This window comes from Macaca nemestrina, chromosome 20 (genome assembly GCF_043159975.1).
Source record: "Macaca nemestrina isolate mMacNem1 chromosome 20, mMacNem.hap1, whole genome shotgun sequence".
Classification (NCBI taxonomy): Eukaryota; Metazoa; Chordata; class Mammalia; order Primates; family Cercopithecidae; genus Macaca; species Macaca nemestrina.
In genome coordinates this window covers 53676120-53696401 of record NC_092144.1, presented here as the reverse complement: position 1 = coordinate 53696401, position 20282 = coordinate 53676120, and the positions used below count along the sequence as shown (strand labels likewise).

The 20282-nt window shown below is 50.9% G+C and overlaps 2 protein-coding genes across 2 annotated transcripts in view; both read left to right on the top strand.

Moving 5' to 3' along the window:
- Positions 1-2017, top strand: part of LOC105463856 (pleckstrin homology like domain family B member 3) — a 31583-nt gene extending 29566 nt beyond the window's left edge. The window contains 1 exon segment of the mRNA XM_071087009.1: positions 1870-2017. Within this exon segment, the coding sequence (XP_070943110.1) occupies positions 1870-2004 (135 nt within the window). The 3' untranslated portion in view covers positions 2005-2017.
- A 9782-nt stretch (positions 2018-11799) lies between these two features.
- Positions 11800-16731, top strand: LOC105463855 (LY6/PLAUR domain containing 3). Its single transcript, XM_011711262.3, has 5 exons — positions 11800-12005; positions 13019-13150; positions 13711-13881; positions 14189-14350; positions 15657-16731. Exons 1-5 carry the CDS (start codon positions 11924-11926, stop codon positions 16169-16171), a joined length of 1062 nt encoding a protein of 353 aa, XP_011709564.1. The 5' UTR covers positions 11800-11923; the 3' UTR covers positions 16172-16731.
- Positions 16732-20282: the final 3551 nt, after the last annotated feature.

Below are 20282 nucleotides of genomic sequence, written 5' to 3'. Positions count from 1 at the left end.
CCTGGGTTCAAGCAATTCTCCTGCTTTAGCCTCCCGAGTAGTTGGGATTACAGGTGTGCCACCACACCTGGCTAACTTTTGTATTTTTAGTTGAGATGGGGTTTCACTGTGTTAGCCAGGCTGGTCTCGAACTCCTGACCTCATGATCTGCCCACCTTGGCCTCCCAAAGTGCTGGGATTACAGGCATGAGCCACTGCACCTGGCCTGTCACTGTTAATTTTCTTGGAACAAAAGTTTTAGAGCCAAAATATGGCAAACTCTGATGTCAAACTGGGAATGAATGAAGAGGTCAGAGCAAGGGTGGGGCAACCTGGGAGCATCTAAAGGAGATGATCTGCCAGGCGTGGTGGCTCATGCCTGTAATCCCCACATTCTGGGAGACCGAGATGGGGGGATTGCATGAGGCCAGGAGTTCGAGGATGGTCAACATAGCAATATTCCATCTCTCTTTTTTTTTTAATTTTTAAGTGAAAAACAAATAAAGGAAATGGTTGTTACTTGGCTCCTGCCAACAGTTGCCAAGTGGGAGTGGGCCCCAGAGAACTCAGGAATTGGAACTTGTATAAAAGCACAGTGCCAAAAATTTAAATGTTGGCAACGGATACAATATTTAGAAAGCTCTGTGGAGAATAACCAAACTGTGGCTTTTTAGCAATTAGGTTGGAATCTCAGCTATGTGACATCAGGAAAGTGAATTCTTTTCTTTAGCCTTAGTTTTCTTTGTTTCTTTTCTTCTTGTTTTTTTTTTTTTTGAGACAGGGTCTTGCTCTGTCGCCCAGGCTGGAGTGCAGTGGCACAATCATAGCTCACTGTAGCCTCTATCTCTCAGGCTCAAGCAATTCTCCTGCCTCAGCCTCCTGAGTAGCTAGGACTATATGCGCGTGCCACTACACCCAGCTAATTTGTTTTGTTTTGTTTTTCTGGTATTTTTTGTGGAGATGGGGTCTCCCTATGTTGCCCAGGCTGGTTTTGAACTCCTGAGTTCAAGCAGTCTATCCGTTTCAACCTCCCAAAGTGCTGGGATTGCAGGCACGAGCCACCCAGCCCAGCCAGCCTTAGTCTTCTCATGTGTAGAATGGGCATGCATCAATGCATTCCATCAGGGTTACTGAGAGGACTAAAAACAGATTATGGACATAAGGGATTTACTCAATTTGGGATTGGCAAGTGGGTACTCAATAACGGATTCTAGACACTAACTTTCCCAAGGTACAAGGGGACCGAGATTTTGGGGAGGTGGAATTTGAATGCCTATATTTCTAATATAGGAGAAGTTAGGCTGAGAGAAGGCGCCATAAGTCCTACTTTTAAATTTTTTGGCCTGGTGCGGTGGCTCACACCTGTAAGCCTAGCACTTTGGGAGGCCGACATGGGTGGATCACGAGGTCAAGAGATCGAGACCAACCTGACCAACACGGTGAAACGCCGTCTGTACTAAAAATACAAAAATTAGCCGGGCATGGTGGCGCACGCCTGTAATCTCAGCTACTCTGGAGGCTGAGGCAGGAGAATCGCTTGAACCCGAGAGGTGGATGTTGCAGTGAGCCAAGATCACGCCACTGCACTCCAGCCTGGCGACAGAGCGAGACTCCGTCTCAAAAAAAAAAGAAAAAAAAATTTATCTTGCCCATAATTTATCAATAGCGCTCTACATATGTTAATTTTAAGCACTTTCCTGTGTTAATTCATTTAATCCTAATAACCCAGTGAGGTAGGTGGCATCATTTGGGAAGACAGGGAAACTGACATTCAGATACTTAAGTACCTTGTCCAGTGCCACACAGACTGTAAGTAGCAAGGCTGGGTTCGCACCGAGACTGTGGCCAGTGTCTTTTGTCCTCATTACCCTCACTTTCTGCTTATTCCAGAGCCCCAGCCCCCGCCTGACCTTCTGCGTGAAAACCTACGAACGCCTTTTCTACATGGTGGCTCCGAGTCCCGAAGCCATGCGCATTTGGATGGACGTCATTGTGACAGCAGCCGACGAAAACCACGCCCCCTGAGTGGCCCCGCCCACTTGGGGGAAGTCCCTTGGAGGCTCCGCAGGCGGGAGGGCGTTCCTAGGCCCCGCCCACTGCCGGCAAACTTGGGCGCACGCCTTTGGAACTTTCCTGGGAATTCCGCAGGCCCCCACAGCTCGGCTGGCCTGAGCTGCTGCATTCTGGGTTGCAGGTGCCTTGCCCCCGACGGGATCGCCAACCCCTGAGGCCCTGCCCGGGGCAGGAGGAAGATTGCAGGGGCGGGAAGAAACTATTTATTGGTGCTCCTGTGATACCGAATTAAATACGGAGGAAAAACAGGAATTGCTGCTGTGGTTTCCAGCCTAGGCGTCCGGGGCCCCTTGGCCCTTAGGCAGGACATCTGAGTTATCGGTACCTCTGGGAGCCACGCGTCCCACAGCCGGCTGTCTTTAGGAATGGAGGCCTTCAACTCTAAGGTCATGGCTGGGAGAAGAGGGTGAGAGGCTTGCGTCCTTAGTGTTTGGCTGTTTTAGTTTGTAGGCCCTTCTGTTTCCACCCTTTCTGGCCTGACCAGCTGCTGGAAATTTCTAGGAACTCCTAGGCTTCCCCCCGTTAGGCCTTTGCCTACGTTGTTCCCTCTGCCCTTTTCTTCCCTTTTTTTCTTTTTTAAATTTTATCTATTTTTATAGAGATGGGGTCTTACTGTGTTGCCCAGGCTGGTCTCCAGCTGCTGGACTCAAGCGATCCACCCATCTTAGCCTCCCAAGGTGCTGAGATTACAGGTGTGAGCCACTATGCCCGGCCCCCCTCCTTCCCTTAATCAGCTGCACCTCATTCTTCCAGCCTTAGTTCAGTTGGCACCTCCTTCAGGAAGCCCTCACTGACTTTCCTGGCTGGGTCAGGCAGCCCCTTTTGAGCTCTATCATCCCATCCCTGAGGACCCTGGGTCATCATGGGCGATGGATCTGTGTTCTTTATGCACTGGGAGCTCCATGAGGCAGAGCCAGCATTGTCCTGGCCACTGCTGTTCCCAGCCCCATAGAGCATGTCTCATTCCATGAAAGTGGGAAAAAAAAGAAAAAACAAAACTCTTCCCTTTCACCTCTGGGCCTTTGTACATTCTGTTCCTTTTGCTTAGGCACCTCTCCCTATTCCATGAAAGCCCTACTCATCATTTAGCTTTTAGTTCCTGTGTTAAGTCTCTTTCTCCAGGAAGCCCTCCCTGATTGTCCTGGCAGGTCAGATGCTTCCTCTGGGCTTTTCTTTTTTTTGAGACAATCTCAATCTGTCGCCCAGGCTACAGTGCAGCGGTGCAGTCTCGGCTCACTGCAACCTCCACCTCTCAGGTTCAAACGATTCTCCTGCCTCAGCCTCCCGAGTAGCTGGGATTACAAGCACCCGCCACCACACCATGCCTGGCTATTTTTTTTTTTTTTTTTTTTTTGTATTTTTAATAGAGATGGGGTTTCACCATGTTGGCCAGGCTAGGCTCCAACTCCTGGGCTCAAGCGATCTGCCTGTCTCAGCCTCGCAAAGTGTTGGGATTACAGACATGAGCCACTGCTCCTGGCCCTGGGCTTTTCATTATAACCCTGACCACTCCACCTGTGCCTCCCCATTCCCAACCCTGATCATTCTATCCTGTGCTTCTCTCATCATGGCCTTGACTACCCAGGGTCATCACTGCTGTTGAGTCTGTCTCCTGCTCTGGACTGGGAGTGAGCGCTGTCTTGGTCACCACTGAGCCCTTGGTACAGCGGAGGGCCTGGTGCGTACTGGGTATGGAGGGAACATCTGGTGGTTGAATAAACGGATGGGAAAGTGATGCTAAGGGCTGGGGACCGTCATGAACAAGGCAGGCAGAGCTCTTTGGCTGACTTCATCCTTCAGGTCTCATCTACGGCGCCCCTTCAAGTAGTTCTCCCTGAACCCTAGGCCGGGTCAGGTGCCTGTTCTGGGCCTCTACAGTCCTCCAGGGTCCCCCACTTGAGCACTCTAGGCTGTCACTCTGGAGACAGCTCTTTCCTGCCTCAAAAAGTTCCCTTGAGGACCCAGATATAGTGCTCTGAGTCCTGGGAGTGCAGACACCCAAATTCCTAGGTCCTCTGGGACTCTAAGTGTCCCTTGGCCTCTATCTTCAGGTGTGCGGCATCTGGATTCTTGGATCAGTTCATCCCCCAGCCCCTCTGCAAACCAGGTCCCTTACTGAATCCTGCTTCATGGACATCTGACCAATGTAGACGACAGCTACAGCTGCAACCTCTGCCTCCCTGGTTCAAGCTATTCTCCTGCCTCAGCCTCCCGAGTAGCTGGGATTACAGGCGTGCCACCGTGTCTGGCTAATTTTTGTATTTTTAGTAGAGACGGGGTTTCACTGTGTTGGCCAGGCTGGTCTCAAACTCCTGAGACCAGGAGGGTGCCCGTGTTCAGAAGAGCCCTGCTCTTGGGTTTAACGCTCTGTGGTCACCGTGTAGAAATTGGTAAATTTATCTTTGAATTTCTGTTTTGTAAGCTAAGACTAATGAGACAAGGAAAGCATGATGAGGCAGCCGCACCTCTCTGGGACAAATTTCCACTCTTGTCCTCACCCCATTTTTTTTTTCTTGAGATGGAGTCTTACTCTGTCACCCAGGCTGGAGGGCAGTGGTGCGATCTCGGCTCACTGCAACCTCTACTTCCCAGGTTCAAGCGATTCTCCTGCCTCAGCCTCCTGAGTAGCTAGGATTTTAGGCACTGGCCACCACACTCGGCTAATTTTTGTATTTTTAGTAGAGACAGGGTTTCACCATGTTGGCCAGACTGGTCTTGAACTCCTGACCTCAAGTGATCCGCCCGTCTCGGCCTCCCAAAGTGCTGGGATTACAGGCATGAGCCACTGCGCCTAGCCTGTCCCCTTCTTAACTCTGCCCCTGATCACTGGCACCCTCCACCCCTGTTGCAGGCATGCCACAAGACCAGGGTTGGCTACTCGTGCCTCATGGTATCTTGGGTGGAACATGGCGGTGGGCATCTGGTGGGACGGGGAACCCAGCCAGGTTGCCCATGTTGTGGGGCAGGATCCCTAGCCACCATTGAAGGTCTGTGCTGGTCCCGCAAGTATCTCTGTGCCCAAGGGAACATAACATTAAACACCATGAGGGGTCAAGAGAAAGGCTGAGGGCCGGGTGCAGTGGCTTATGCCTGTAATCCTAGCACTTTGGGAGGCTGAGACAGGAAGATCACTTGAGCCCAGGAGTTTGAGACCAGCCTGGGCAACATAGCAAGACCCTGTTTCTACAAAAAGAAATTTAAAAATTAGCTGGACATGGTGGCACATGCCTGTAGTGGCAGTTACTTGGGAGGCTGAGGTGGGAGGATTGCTTGAGTCTGGGAGATAGAGGCTGCAGTGAACTGTGATTGTGCCACTGCACGCCAGCCTGGGTGGCAGAGTGAGGTTGTCTCTAAAAAAAGAGATTGAGGCAGAAGAAATGAAAAAAAAAAAAAAAACAAACAGTGTTTCTATTTCAGTACCTTTAATAACACTCTTTCCTGTTTTTTTTGTTTTGTTTTGTTTTGTTTTTGTGAGACGGACGGAGTTTCGCTCTTGTTGCCCAGGCTGGAGTGTAATGGTGTGATCTCAGCTCACTGCAACCTTCGCCTCCTAGGTTCAAGCAATTCTCCTGTCTCAGCCTCCAGAGTAGCTGGGATTACAGGCGTGCGCCACCACACCTGGCTAACTTTTTGTGTTTTTAGTAGAGATGGGGTTTCACCATGTTGGTCAGACTGGTCTTGAACTCCTGATCTCAGGTGATCCTCCTGCCTCGGCCTCCCAAAGTGCTGGGATTACAGGTGAGCCACCCTGCCCAGCCTCTTTCCTGCCTTTTGAACCAGGTCTCTACATTTCATTTCACACTGGGGCCGGAAAATTATACAGTCAGCCCTGTCCCCGACTCCACTCCTTCCCTAACTTGTCCCAGATGGTGTGTCCCAGAGGGAGTGGGCCTGAGTCAGGCTGGGAACCTCACTGGGCTCAGAGCCTGCTCTGCCACAGGGCGACGAGAAACCCAGAGTGAATATGGTCCTGGGCTTGTCTGAGGCCTGGGAGTGATCTGTATTGCGGGCGGCTGCCTCTGCACTGACCCCTGAGCCAGATTCTAGATTCTTTGCCATAAAATCTGCAAAGGATCTCGAAGAGCCAGCCACCTACCATGCAGCGGGCTTAAGTGGTGCCCTGCATTCAAACCTCCTTGTGTTCCCTGGTCATGGGCCAGGCGGGGGTCAGCGCCCAGAATCCGGGCAGGCCTGAGCAAGAGGTACCTCTCCACCCTGGGTCCCACTCCCTCCCGTGATGCTAGTTCTTCCGGTCTGGCCAGTTGGGGTTCCTCCCTGAAACTCTCCCACACAGCTGGGACCTGCAGGGCCTCCTGCTTCAGAGCAGCACACAATAATAACGCTTGTCTCACCCTGCGTGTCCCTCACTGGGTCCCCGCTCTATCCCTCAGGAGGTAGGGGTTTTCAGCCAAAGTTCAGAGAGGGAGATGGAGTTGCTTGAGGTTACACAGCAAGAGGGTGGCAGAGAGAGGATTAAAATGTGTCTGTCCACTTCCAGACTTGACATTTTGCCCACTGCCTTACTCTACCATGAAAGATGGTCCTTTTATTATAAAAAAGACACCTTGGGCCGGGCGCGGTGGTTCACGCCTGTAATCCCAGGACTTTGAGAGGCTGAGGCAGGTGGATCACCTGAGATCGGGAGTTCGAGACCAGCCTGACCAACATGGCGAAACCCCACCTCTACTAAAAATAGAAAAAAATTATCTGAGTGTGGTGGTGGATACCTGTAATCCCAGCTACTCGGGAGGCTGAGGTAGGAGAATTGCTTGAACCCGGGAGGCGGAGGTTGTGGTGAGCTGAGATCATGCCATTTGCACTCCAGCCTGGGCAACAAGAGTGAAACTCCGTCTCAAAAAAAAAAAAAAAAGAAAAAAGAAAGACACCTTGGAGGCTCAGAGAGGTGCAAGCATTTATGCAGCATCACACAGCATAGCAAGAATCGGGGCTAAGATTCTAAGGCTGGGAGGCGGGGGGGCGGGCAGGGGCCAGTGCTGAATGAATGACTTCACAAGGAGTCATTCACTTTCTCTCTCTGAGCTTCAGCATGATGCCAAGTGACCTCACCCAGGTGACTGAAGTGCTCGTCATTGTTGGGAGCGGGGGGTGCCTCACAGGGTCTGGGGAACAGATAATATCTTTATAAATACGACCGCTGCTTGTCTCGTCATCAGACAGTGAGCCAGCCCCATGTAGCCAGGTCTGACATCTGACTCTGCCACTTCCCTTGCTGTGTGAACTTGAACAGATACCTTCCTCTCTCTGGGTCTCAGAGTCTTCCTCTGTGAAAGAGATCCTCCCCTCTACCCCCTCATTAGGAATTCAAGGCGAGATTGCTTGTATAAGAGCCCACCACCCTCTGTGGCACATGGTTGGAACTCAAGAAGTGGGGGCTATTAATAATAATAGTAATACTAACAATCTATTTAAATTATTACAGGGTCTCTCTCTGTCACCCAGGCTGGAGTGCAGTGATGTGATCACAACTTACTGCAGCCTTGACCTCCCAGGCTCAATGTGATCCTCCCACCTCAGCCTCCCGTGTAGTTGGATCTACAGGTGCACACCACCACACTTGGCTAATTTTTGTATTTTTTGTAGAGATGGGACTTCACTAAGTTGCCCAGGCTGATCTCAAACTCCTGGACTCAAGTGATCTGCCCGTCTCAGCCCCTACAAAGTGCTGGGATTACAGGCGCCAGCCACTGTGCTTGGCCCTTAACCCATTATTAGTAATAAAAACTAATGCTTTCATAGCTCCTAGAATTGGACCCTATTTTAATCATTTCACATATATTTAACATTGGCGCCCTAGCAGCCCTATGAGGTGGGTACTACTAAGACCCTCATTTTATGGATGAAGACGAGGACACTGAGGCACACAGGGGCCAAGTAATTATCAAAGTTTCACAGCTGATATCCAGTGGACCCATGTACCTAATTGTCGGTATTGTTAGTTAAGCCAGACTGCCTGAGTTCAAATACCATCTCCCCCACTTCCTAGCTTTGTGACTCTGAGCAAGTTGTTAAGCCCCCGATGCCTGCCTCGATTTCCCCATTTGTAAATTGACTATCATAGAAATCTCTCATGGGATTGTGTGTAAAGGGTGTGGAAAGTTGCCTGGCACCGAGGAAGCACTGCATACATGTGCTTTTGTCATAGTTTTTGTTTAGACAGGAGGCCTTTGAACATCAAAGAATTGGAGCCACTTGATCAAGTCACACAGCAGATTAGGGGCAGAGTTGGTATTCAAATGCATGCGTCTGTGGCTGTAAAACTAAGGGTCATTGCAAAACATAATCTCAGGCCTAAAGCCAGGCTCTGACTTTGGCAAGTGGCACTGGGGGCCTTTGGAGACAGCCCTGGATTCAAATCCTGGTTCTGCCACTTCCAAGCCTCTCCCAGCCTCAGTTTCCCCATCTGTGAAATGAGACTTAGTTCTCTTTGCAGAGCTGTCGTGACACTCAGAGAGGATTCACAGAAAGTGCTAACCACAGAGTAGGTAGTTAATAAATGATAATAACCATACTTACAGGTGAGGATTAAATGAGATAATGCATGCCCCCTGTTCAAAATAGTTTCTGAGAAACAAACACTCGATACTCAGTCACTGTTGTTATTATAACTTTTGTTACCATTGGTATTAACGTCATGATGTGGTTTATGGCAAGAACTGTCCGGAATCAGCTTGGAAACCTCCCACTTCCTCTTCCCTCACATCGGATCCATCGGTAATCCCTACTTGTTCTTCTTCCTAAAATATTTTAGATCTTTCCATTCTTCACCTTTCCTTTAGGAAAGATCTTTCCATTCTTCACCTTTCCTTGGCCAAGTACATCCGCTCTGGCCTGTGTCAGTGTTCTCCACCAGGGACACATCTGTGGTTGAACAAGTTGGGTTTATTGCTTCTTGCAGTGAGGGAGAAAGCACACCATGAGGTAACTGTGAGGTGTCTAAGTAAAAGGGTGTTAGAAAGGATTGTTTTTTTTTTTTGAGTCAGAGTCTTGCTCTGTCACCCAGGTTGGAGTGCAGTGGGGCAATCTCAGCTCACTGCAACCTCCGCCTCCTTGGTTCAGCAATTCTCCTGCCTCAGCCTTCCGAGTAGCTGAGATTACAGGTGTGTGCCACCACACCCAGCTAATTTTTTGTAGTTTTAGTAGAGACAGGGTTTCACCACGTTGACTAGTCTGGTCTCGAACTCTTGAGCTCAGGTGATCCACCCCTTTGGCCTCCCAAAGTGCTGGGATTACAGGTGTGAGCACCTGGCCAGAAAGGATTGATTTTAAGATTTGGGCTTGTGTGTGGTGGTCTTGGGAATGGTGCAAGGAAGTGGGGCCTCATTCTAGTTTAGATACTGTTAAACGGAGAAGGAGTAATGCTGTGATTAGGCATTTGCATAAATCTCATTTATGAGGCAGGAGAAACAAAGTGAGGTTAAAGTTGTAATATAAATATAAGCAGTCATTTATATTAGCCAGGATATGGGGATGCTTAGTCATTCTGTGGTTTGCACAATGATCTTGTTTGTTTCTGTGTTCAGACATGGTTATGGATTGGTCTTGATTTTTTTTTCTTTCTTTGTTTTTTGTTTTTTTTGAGACAGGGTCTCACTCTGGTTGCCCAGGCTGGAGTGCAGTGGCGTAATCTCAGCTCACTGCAGCCTCAACCTCCCAGGCTCAGGTGATTCTCCCAGCTCAGCCTCTCAAGTAGCTGGGATTATAGGCGCACGCCCCCACGCCCAGCTAATTTTTTGTATTTTTAGTAGAGATGAGGTTTCCCTGTGTTGCCCAGGCTATTGATTTTTTTCTGATCCTTTACTGTTGCAGTGTGGCCTTGTCCAGGTTGGTGCTCTTTAAAATTATGTGTAGTTGAACTCCATGGCCTCACTGTTTGTGCCAGGCCAACTCCCAGCTGTTAGGGGCTGTTTTGCTCTTTCTTCCCTGGAAAACTACCCGGCCCCTTGTTGGTTTCCTGGCCTTCTCTCTCACCGCTTCTAGAGTCATTTTCCTTTTTTATACAGAGGTCACAGTGACATTCTTACCTTGTTTTCATTGAAGAATAACATACATCCAGTGACAGGCCTGAGTCTGATTCTCTACGTATCTGTACACACATGCGGCTGTCACCTAGAGGAAGATCGTGGGAGCTCCTCCCTGTTGCTCCTTCTGGGGTGATGCCCTCCCAAAAGTAACTTGTGTTCTGATTTCTGGCACCACTGGTTAGTTTTGTCTGTTCTGGAACTTCATATAAATTGAGTTACACAGTCTGTTTTGTTTTGTTTAAGGCTTTCTAAACTCAACACCAAGTTTTTTCTTTTTTAAAAATAAAATGAGATGGGGTCTCACTATGTTGCCCAGGCTGGTCTCAAACCCCTGGGTTCAAGTGATCCTCCCACTTTGGTCTCTCAAAGTGCTGGGTTTACAGGTGTGAGCCACTGTGCCTGGCCCCAACACAAAGTTTTTGAGATATGTTGCTGCATATATCAGGTGTTGGATCTTTTCCATTGCTGTGTAATATTCCATTGGCCGAATCAACCACTCTCTTTTGCCATTCACTTCTTTTTCTTTTTCCTTTTTTAAAATCAAATATCCTACTCTCAGATCCACTTACTTTTTTTAAATTTTTTTTTTTTGAGACAGGGTCTCACTCTGTTGCCCAGGTTGGAGTGCAGTGGCATGGTCTCAGCTCACTGCAACCTCCACCTCCTAGGCTCAAGTGATTCTCCTGCCTCACCCTCCCGAGTAGCTGGGACAGCAGGTACATGCCACTGCACCTGGCTAATTTTTTTTTTTTTTCTTTATAGAGATGGGGTTTTGCCATGTTGCCCAGGCTGGTCTCAAACTCCTGATCTCAAGTGATCCACCCGCCTCGGCCTCCCCAAGTGCTGTGATTACAGGCATGAGCCACTGCACCTGGCCTCCATTTACTTCTTGATGGCTAGCGGCACTATTTCTCACGTTGATCATATTAAGAAGCAAATCTATCACGTCCTCCAGCTCATTTAGACCCTCTTAAAGATTCTCTACTATTCTCATAATTAATCCACATCTCTTGTCAGGGCCTCTAATGCCCTGAGGGTCTTGGCCTCTGCCTGACTCTTTCATCTCAGTTCCTGCCCTTCTCCTATGGCCTTCTGAGCTCAGGAGCACTGCTCTCCTTTCCGTGTTTGAATGGTCCGTCCTACCTCCCACCTCCAGGTGTTCCCACGTGCTGGTCCCTCTGCTTGTAAAGGACTGTGTCCCTCTCTTGACCTGCTCTAGCTGGCTAAATCCTGCATGCCCTTGAGGTTGCATCTCAGATAATCTCAAGGAAGCCCTCACTGACCAGGCCCCACTCCTAGACTCCACATCTCCTTGTATCACTACACTTTTTCCTTCAGTGTCTTAGTCTCTGTGGTAAACAACAATTTGTACGATTATTTGATTAGTATCTGTCTCCCCCATCAGAGGGTGAGCTCTGCCAGGACAGGCACTGGTTCTGTCTTCATCTCCAGCATTACCCAGGCCAAAGCCGAGCACACTGTAGATGCTCATTTAACAGTTCATAAACACTGAATGTCAGTAGCCCCAGCCTCTCTTTAAGCCCCACTACTCCCCCACTCCAAACACACACAGACTTTCTCCCGCGAGCTGTCAGGGAACCTCAGCTCCCACCCTTTCCCTCCTTGGCAACTTCACAGGGCAGGGACCGCTCTCCCTGTGGATGACGCGCCTAGGGGCGGGGCCCCGCCCCACAGCCGACGCTGAGTTGGCCCGGTTGGGCAAGGCTGGGGTTGCCTGGGGCGAGGTTACTCATCTTGGGCTCAGGTAAGAGGGCCCGGGCTGGGAGGCGGCACACCCAGGGGGGACGCCAAGGGAGCAGGACGGAGCCATGGACCCCGCCAGGAAAGCAGGTGCCCAGGCCGTGATCTGGAACGCAGGCTGGCTGCTGCTGCTGCTGCTGCTTTGCAGAGGTGGGTCTGCTGCCCGGAGAGGTGGAAGGGGTAGAATGGGGGCTCCTAGGGAAGAGGCTCCTCTGGCCCCCTACAGAGAAGGCTGTGGGAAGGATCCCCGCATAAGCAGAGGGCACTGTAGGCAAAGTTCCCCATCCTGAGCAGAGGAGGCAGTGGGAAGCGTCCTCCACCGTGGGCAGTAGGAAGGGTTCCCCACCACGGACAGGGGGAACTGTGGGCAAAATTTCCCATCCTGAAGCTGTGGAAAGAAGTACCCTGCTCCTAGGCCGGGCGCAGTGGCTCATGCCTGTAATCCCAGCACTTTGGGAGGCCGAGGCGGGCGGATCATGAGGTCAAGCGATCGAGACCAGCCTGGTCAACATGTTGAAACCCCGTCTGTACTAAAAATACAAAAATTAGCTGGGCGTGGTGGCGCGCGCCTGTAGTCCTGGCTACTCGGGAGGCTGAGGCAGGAGAATCGCTTGAATCCGGGAGGCGGAGGTTGCAGTGAGCCGAGATTGTGCCACTGCACTCTAGCCTGGTGACATAGCGAGACTCCGTCTCAAACAAACAAACAAACAAACAAACAAAAAGTCCCCTGTCCTGGGCAGAGAAGCTGTGGGCAGAGTTCTCTCATTTGAGCAGAAGGGGGCTGTGGGAAGGGATCCCTCACTGAGCATAGTCTAGCACAGTCTACTGTGGGAGAAGTTCTCTCCTTCTGAGCAGAAAACTATGAGGAGGTATCTCTCCTACCCCGGGATGAGGGGCTCCATGGCGGGGATCGCCTACAGTGGGCATACGGGGCTGTGGGAAGGACACGCCCACGGTTGGCATAGTGGGTGTGAAGGAAAAGGGTCCAGTGATTCCCGTGCTTCCAGATTTGTGGAAAGCTTTTCCCTACTCCTGCCCTGGAAAAGTGTGTGCAATAGGACTGTCTCATCCCGGGACAGAGGGCCATGGGAAGGACTATTTCTCTCTTGGGGGAGGACGATTTAGCAAGGAGGGCTCAGGTCTACTCGGCTCCGCTCCCCCAGGAGCGCAGGCCCTGGAGTGCTACAGCTGCGTGCAAAAAGCAGATGACGGATGCTCCCCACACAAGATGAAGACGGTGAAGTGCGCGCCGGGCGTGGACGTCTGCACCGAGGCAGTCGGGGCGGTGGAGACCAGTGAGTGGGGACCCCCGGGCCACGCACACCAATGGAGGATCCTCCGGCCCAGCCCAGCCTCCTTATAGTCGTTTCTGGATTGGCCACGCCCCTTTAACGCGACCCCACCCCTCCCTTTCAGCCTATCCAGGACCCTACGACACAGCTTCGCCCCTCCTCCCAGGCCAGGGCTTCTCTATTAACGATTACAAGGGCGAGGAGCAGAGAATTGAGAACTGGGTGGGGCGGACTGGGAGAGCTCAGGTTTGGAACGAGGTCACGTCCTATGCACCTTTTCTGCTCCACCACTGAGACCTCCCCATCCCTGTCAACCGGGATGTCTCCTCCGACTCACCTCTTTGAGGTTCAGCCCCCGTTCCATGACCCCGCTCCTGCCTCCTTCGGTCGTTCTTTCCGCTCTGAGCGGCTCTTTGGGGGCGCCAATCTGCCAATTCCGGCCTGTCAGTCCTCTGGTGTTGGCCTATTTGAGGCCCCGCCCCTCCCAGACCTTACCCAACTCTGGGCTAGGCTCCATCTGAGACCACGCCCACAGCTAATCCCGCCCCTGTCCCTTTGCCCAGTCCACGGACAATTCTCGATGGCAGTGCGGGGTTGCGGTTCGGGACTCCCCGGCAAGAATGACCGCGGCCTGGATCTTCACGGGCTTCTGGCGTTCATCCAGCTGCAGCAATGCGCTCAGGACCGCTGCAACGCCAAGCTCAACCTCTCCTCGCGGGCGCTCGACCCGGCAGGTCCGTGGGGGCGGGGCCGTAGCTGTGGGGGCGGAGCTACATTCGGGCCCGCCAAGATGGAGGCGGAACCGGGAGTACTCGGCCTGGGCTGGGTGTGGGGGTTATACTCTAGGGCGGGGCCAAGAGGCAGCAGGCGGGACTTTCTGGCTGTAGGCACCAGGAGGTTGCGCGCTGGGGCGGGGCTATTAGTAGGCGGGGTTATTGACAGTGTGTGGGGGGGTGTCACGCCTTAGGGGCGGGGCTAGAAGGCGCGCTGCGGTTCCCGAACCCTTTCGACGCCTTTTCTTCCTCTGGGCCCCCCTCGCAGGTAATGAGAGTGCATACCCGCCCAACGGCGTGGAGTGCTACAGCTGTGTGGGCCTGAGCCGCGAGGCGTGCCAGGGTACATCGCCGCCGGTCGTCAGCTGCTACAACGCCAGCGATCATGTCTACAATGGCTGCTTCGACGGCAACGTGACCTTGACGGCAGGTGAGGGAGCCCTGGAGCACGGGACCTACAGGAGTTGTGGTAGCACTTCTGAATCACCCTGGGCAGTAGGGAGCCCTTTACCCAAAGCGTTTCCTTCACCTGCGATGCATTCTGGGAACCGTGGGGCCTAAATGCTTGTATCGTAGGGCATCATGGAAAATGCAGTCCCTTCCCCCAACGTATTAATAGTGTGGGGACAGTGATGGTTTGTCCAAGAGTGTGTTGGAGGGAAATACATTTCCATAGAGGGCTGCCAGGTACTTCAGAGGTATTTAAGCCTCCAAGCTTCTGCCCAGGCACTGCGGAGAATCTCTAGTTTCTTAGCCCTTAAAACTCAAGGGGTCCCCGCCTGTCCCAGAGTATTGAGAGATGTAACCATGGAAAATGAAGTTCTTCAAACCCCATTCCCTTGCCAGCTATGCTTAAGAAGATGTAGTTCTTTTTAATTTTATTATTACTAATTTTTTTAAAAGACAGGGTCTTGCTCTATCGCCTAGACTGGAGTGCAGTGGCGCAATCATAGCTCATTGCAGTGGTGCAGTCATAGCTCACTGCAGCCTCTACCTCTTGGGCTCAAGCAGTCCTCCTGCCTCAGCCTCCCAAGTAGCTGGGACTACAAGGGTACACCGCCACGACTGGTTACTTTTATTTTTGGTAACAGTGGAGTCTGTCCATGTTGCCCAGGCTGGTATTGAACTCCTGGGCTAAGCGATCCCCCTGCCTAGGTCTCCCAGAGTGCTGGGATTACAGGCGTGAACCACTGAGCCTGGTGGGGAGAATGTAGCTCTGACTCTAAGACTAAATTCTGTTGGGGAAGTAAAAGCTGGGGTGAAGGCTAGGGGGATAATGGCCGGAGGGTTGTAAAGGAAGTTTGTTCTGCCCTGTGGTCTTGTGAGAGGTCTTGTATCTCAGTCTAAACCTTTGTTGTAAGCACTATTTTTATTTCAGCCTACACACATTTCCATTCAAAGCACAATGGAAAATGTTAATCCACCATGTGCCAAAGACAGTGAGTCTGTCTGTTTCTCATAGTAGCACCTGAGTTTAGATTTTGGGATTAATGGATGCAGAGACCTTCTGTCTCATTTTGAGGGGTTCTCTGTTTTTTTTTTTTTTTTCAAGACAGAGTCTCACTCTGTTGCCCAGTGATCCCCCTGCCTCTGCTTCCCAAAGTGCTGGGACTACAGGCGTGAGCCACCACGCCCAGTGGGGTTCTCTGTTCTTGCCTGATGCCTCTAAGTTTCATTCTGGCTGTGTCAACCTCTTTCCCTCCAGCCACTGACCTATCTGTGTCTCCTTCCTGTAGCTAATGTGACTGTGTCCTTGCCCGTCCGGGGCTGTGTCCAGGATGAATTCTGCACTCGGGATGGAGTAACAGGCCCAGGGTTCACGCTCAGTGGCTCCTGTTGCCAGGGGTCCCGCTGTAACTCTGACCTCCGCAACAAGACCTACTTCTCCCCTCGAATCCCACCCCTTGTCCGGCTGCCCCCTCCAGAGCCCACGACTGTGGCCTCAACCATATCTGTGGCCTCAACCACGTCTGTCACCACCTCTACCTCGGCCCCAGTGAGACCCACATCCACCACCAAACCCATGCCAGCCCCAACCAGTCAGACTTCGAGACAGGGAGCAGAACACGAGGCCTCCCAGGATGAGGAGCCCAGGTTGACTGGAGGCGCCGCTGGCCACCAGGACCGCAGCAATTCGGGGCAGTATCCTGCAAAAGGGGGGCCCCAGCAGCCCCATAATAGAGGCGGTGTGGCTCCCACGGCTGGATTGGCAGCTCTTCTGTTGGCCGTGGCTGCTGGTGTCCTGCTGTGAGCTTCTCCACCTGGAAATTTCCCTCTCACATACTTCTCTGGCCCTAGGTACTCCCTCTTCCCATCACTTCCTGTTCCCACCACTGGACTGGGCTGGCCCAGGCCCTGTTTTTCCAACATTCCCCAGTATCCCCAGCTTCTGCTGCGCTGGTTTGCGGCTTCGGGAAATAAAATACTGTTGTATATATCCTGCCAGGGGTGTTCTAGCTTTTTGAGGACAGTACCTGTATTCTTCTCATCCTTGTCTCTCCGCTTGTCCTCTTGTGATGTTAGGACAGAGTGAGAGAAGTCTGCTGTCACAGGGAAGGTAAGAGAGAGGATGCTAAGTTTCCTACTCACTTTCTTCTGGCCAGCCTGGACTTTGGAGTGTGGGGTGGGTGGGACAATGGCTCCCCACTCTAAGCACTGCCTCCCCTACTCCCCCCATCTTTGGGGAATCGGTTCCCCATCTGTCTTCCTTACTAGACTGTGAGCTCCTCGAGGGCAGGGACCGTGCCTTATGCCTGTGTGTGATCAGTTTCTGGCACACAGATGCCTCAATAAAGATTTAATGACTTTGTATAGTGCTTTAAAGGAGTCGCTTCCACCTTGTTTCTCGCAATAACCGCTCTAGCTGAGCTTGGGTGGGCATGATAAAGCCTTTAACAAGAGAGAGATCGGACATAGAGCCGGGGGAAGTTGCGGTTGAACTTTCATCTCCTGGGGTCTAGCCCGCATTTGGGTGTTCCCACTGGTGAAGGGGAAACTGGGCGAAACCATTAGGCGGCATGGAGGGGTGAATGGGGCTTTTAGCAATGCCAGGGAACAGACGGCTTTGTCTAATGAGTTTGTGTGCCCTCCCTAGGCTCCACCCATCTTGCCATCCAGCCAGCCGTCTGCATTTTTTTAGAGATGGGGTCTGTGTCACCCAAATTGGACTTCAGTGGCCCAATCATACCTCACTGCAACTTCCAACTCCTGCCTCAGGCTCCCAAGTAGCTGGGACTACAGGCTCAGCCCATCACACTTGGCTAATTTTATTTTTTGTAGAGATGAGGTCTTGCTATGATGCCCAGTCCTCCTGCCTTGGCCTCCCAAAGTGTTGGGATTACAGGCAGGAGCCAATGCACCCGGCTTCATCTGGTTTACTAAGAGTCATTAAGGCTGGGCACAGTGGTTCATGCCTGTAATCCCAGCACTTTGGGAGGCCGAGGCAGCCGGATCACCTGAGGTCCGGAGTTGGAGACCAGCCTGACCAACATGGAGAAACCCCGTCTCTACTAAAAATACAAACTTAGCTGGGCATGGTGGCACATGCCTGTAATCCCAGCTACTCGGGAGGCTGAGGCAGGAGAATCACTTGAACCCAGGAGGCACAGGTTATGGTGAGCCGAGATTATGCCACTGCACTCCAGCCTAGGCAAAAAGAGTGAAACTCCGTCTCAAAAAAAAAAGAGAAAAAAGTAATTAACTGGGCTCACCTACTGTATCCCATTTGTCTGTAGGGCCCGAGGGTGCTGCTGTTGGTCTTTGCTTGGTGCTGGGGACTTGGGGATTTAGCCCCACCTCCATCTCCTTCCCATCAGGTGAAGGCCTGGCCCTGGAGGTACTGGAGGGGAAAAGCCTGGCTTGAGAATGAGAGAGTTCCTGGTAGGCTTTGCGACTGCTTGATGGGAGGAGGATCAGATGTGGGGAATAGTAAGATCATAACAGTATATTGCCAATATTACTATTGATAGCCAATATTACTATTAATAATAGGGAGTAGTGTGAGGTAACAACAAAACAATAGCAAATAATGAGTATAGCAACAAAATAGAACATCAATAAGAGTATGAGCTCTTATTCTGAAACACATACATTGTAATACGTGTATAGAGGGAAACGTCAGTGATGGTAAATGTAGTGTTGGGATTATTAGTATTTTTTTTTTTTTTTTGAAATGGAGTTTCGCTCTTGATGCCCAGGCTGGAGTGCCATGGCATGATCTCGGCTCACCACAACCTCCGCCTCCCAGGTTCAAGCCATTCTCCTGCCTCAGCCTCCCGAGTAGCTGGGATTACAAGCATGCGCCACCACGCCTGGCTAATTTTGTATTTTTAGTAGAGATGAGGTTTCTCCATGTGGTCAGGCTGGTCTCAAACTCCTGACCTCAGGTGATCTACCCACCTCGAACTCCCAAAGTGCTGGGATTACAGGTGTGAGTCACCATGCCTGGCAGTGATTTTTAAATTTTAATTTAACTTTTATTTGTATTGTAGAGATTGATGTCTCACTATGTTACCCAGGCTGGTCTCGAACTCCTGGGCTCAGATGATCCTTCTGCCTCTGCCTCCCAGGTGCTGGGATTACAGATGTGAGGTCCCGTGCCCGGCTGTGTTAGTGATTAAAGACAGCCTTACTAGATGCCCAGTCTACGCTATCAGTGTGCAGCCATCATCTCATTGCCTTTTCCACATAGTTTCAGATGGGATGATTGGGGAAACTGAAGCTCAGAATGGTGAAGTAATTAACCCACAGCAAATAATACATTTATTATGTGGCAGGTACTTGTTTTAAGTGCTGTACTTGGATGAATATATTTAATCTACAAAACCATCCTGTGAAGTAAGTGTTAATCATCTGCATTTTACAAGATGGGTAAATCAGGGCTAGAGAGGTTGAGAAAGTTGCCCTAGGTCACCCAGCTATTAAGCAGTAGAGCTCAACTTCCAATGTGGGCCGGTCAGCTTTATAGAGTGCACCAACACTGCCATGACGTTTCCCTTAGCTTGACTAAACTTTAGACAGGCTTCCTCCTGCCTCTAGGCCCTCAGAATTCAGAGGATCTAACCACAGAGGCCCCTTACCTCCCTTTTCTTAGAAAACCTGTCATTGTAGGTTGTTTCTTTGTCCATTTGAGATGGATATAAATCTCTTTAAAAGTCTTGGCCAGGCGCGGTGGCTCATGCTTATAATTCCAGCACTTTGGGAGGCTCAGGTGGGTGGATCACGAGGTCAGGAGTTCAAGACCAGCCGGACCAATATGGTGAAACCCCATCTCTACTAAAAATACAAAAATTAGCCAGATGTGGTGGCAAGTGCCTGTAATCCCAGCTACTCAGGAGGCTGAGGCAGGAGAATCGCTTGAACCTGGGAGGCGGAGGTTGCAGCGAGCCGAGATTGCACCATTGCACTTCCAGCCTGGGTGACGAAATGAGACTCCATCTCAAAAAATAAAATAAAGTAAAAAGTCTCTTGCCAATTTATAGCCCAGGAAATGGGCTCTCACTATGTTGCCCAGGCTGGTCTTGAACTCCTGGGGTCAAGCGATCTTCCTGCCTTGGCCTCTCAAAATGCTGGGATTACAGGTGTGAGTGACCAGGACCCAGGGAACTATCTCTTTGAAATGTGAACATAAAAGGAGATACTACTCCTATCTCCCCAAGGAACGTGAGAGGTTAACTTTGGTAGATGACTCAGCTCTCAGTTGTAAAAGTACCTCCTGTCATGAAGACAGAAGAAAGCTGCCTTCTTCTCTGGATAAAGCCGATTAAAAACGCGAATGACCAATAATCTTCCATTCATCCCAGCTCTTAAAATCTCTACCACTCGGCTGGGCACGATGGCTCATGCCTGTAATCCCAGCACTTTGGAAGGCTGAGGTGGGTGGATCCCTTGAGTACGGGAATTCGAAACCATCCTGGGCAACCTCGTCTCTACAAAAAATACACTAAAAATTAGCTGGGCGTGGGGGTGCGTGCCTGTAGTCCCAGCTACTTGGGGGTGCTGAGGTGGGACGATCCATGATGGTGTCACTGCACTCCAGCCTGGGTGACAGAGCGAGACGCTGTCTCAAAAAAAAAAAAAAAAAAAAAAAAAAAAAAAAAAAAAAAAAAGAAATCTGGCTTCTAATGTTCTTTTTTTTTTTTTTTTTTTTTTTTTGAGACAGCGTCTCGCTTTGTTGGCCAGGCTGGAGTGCAGTGGCGTGATTTTGGTTCACTGCAACTTCTGCCTCCTGGGTTCAAGCAATTCTCCTGCCTCAGCCTCTCGAGTAGCTGGGACTACAGGTGCACACCACCACGCCCAGCTAATTTTTGTATTTTTAGTAGAGATGGGGATTCACTATGTTGGCTGGGCTGGTAATCTACTTA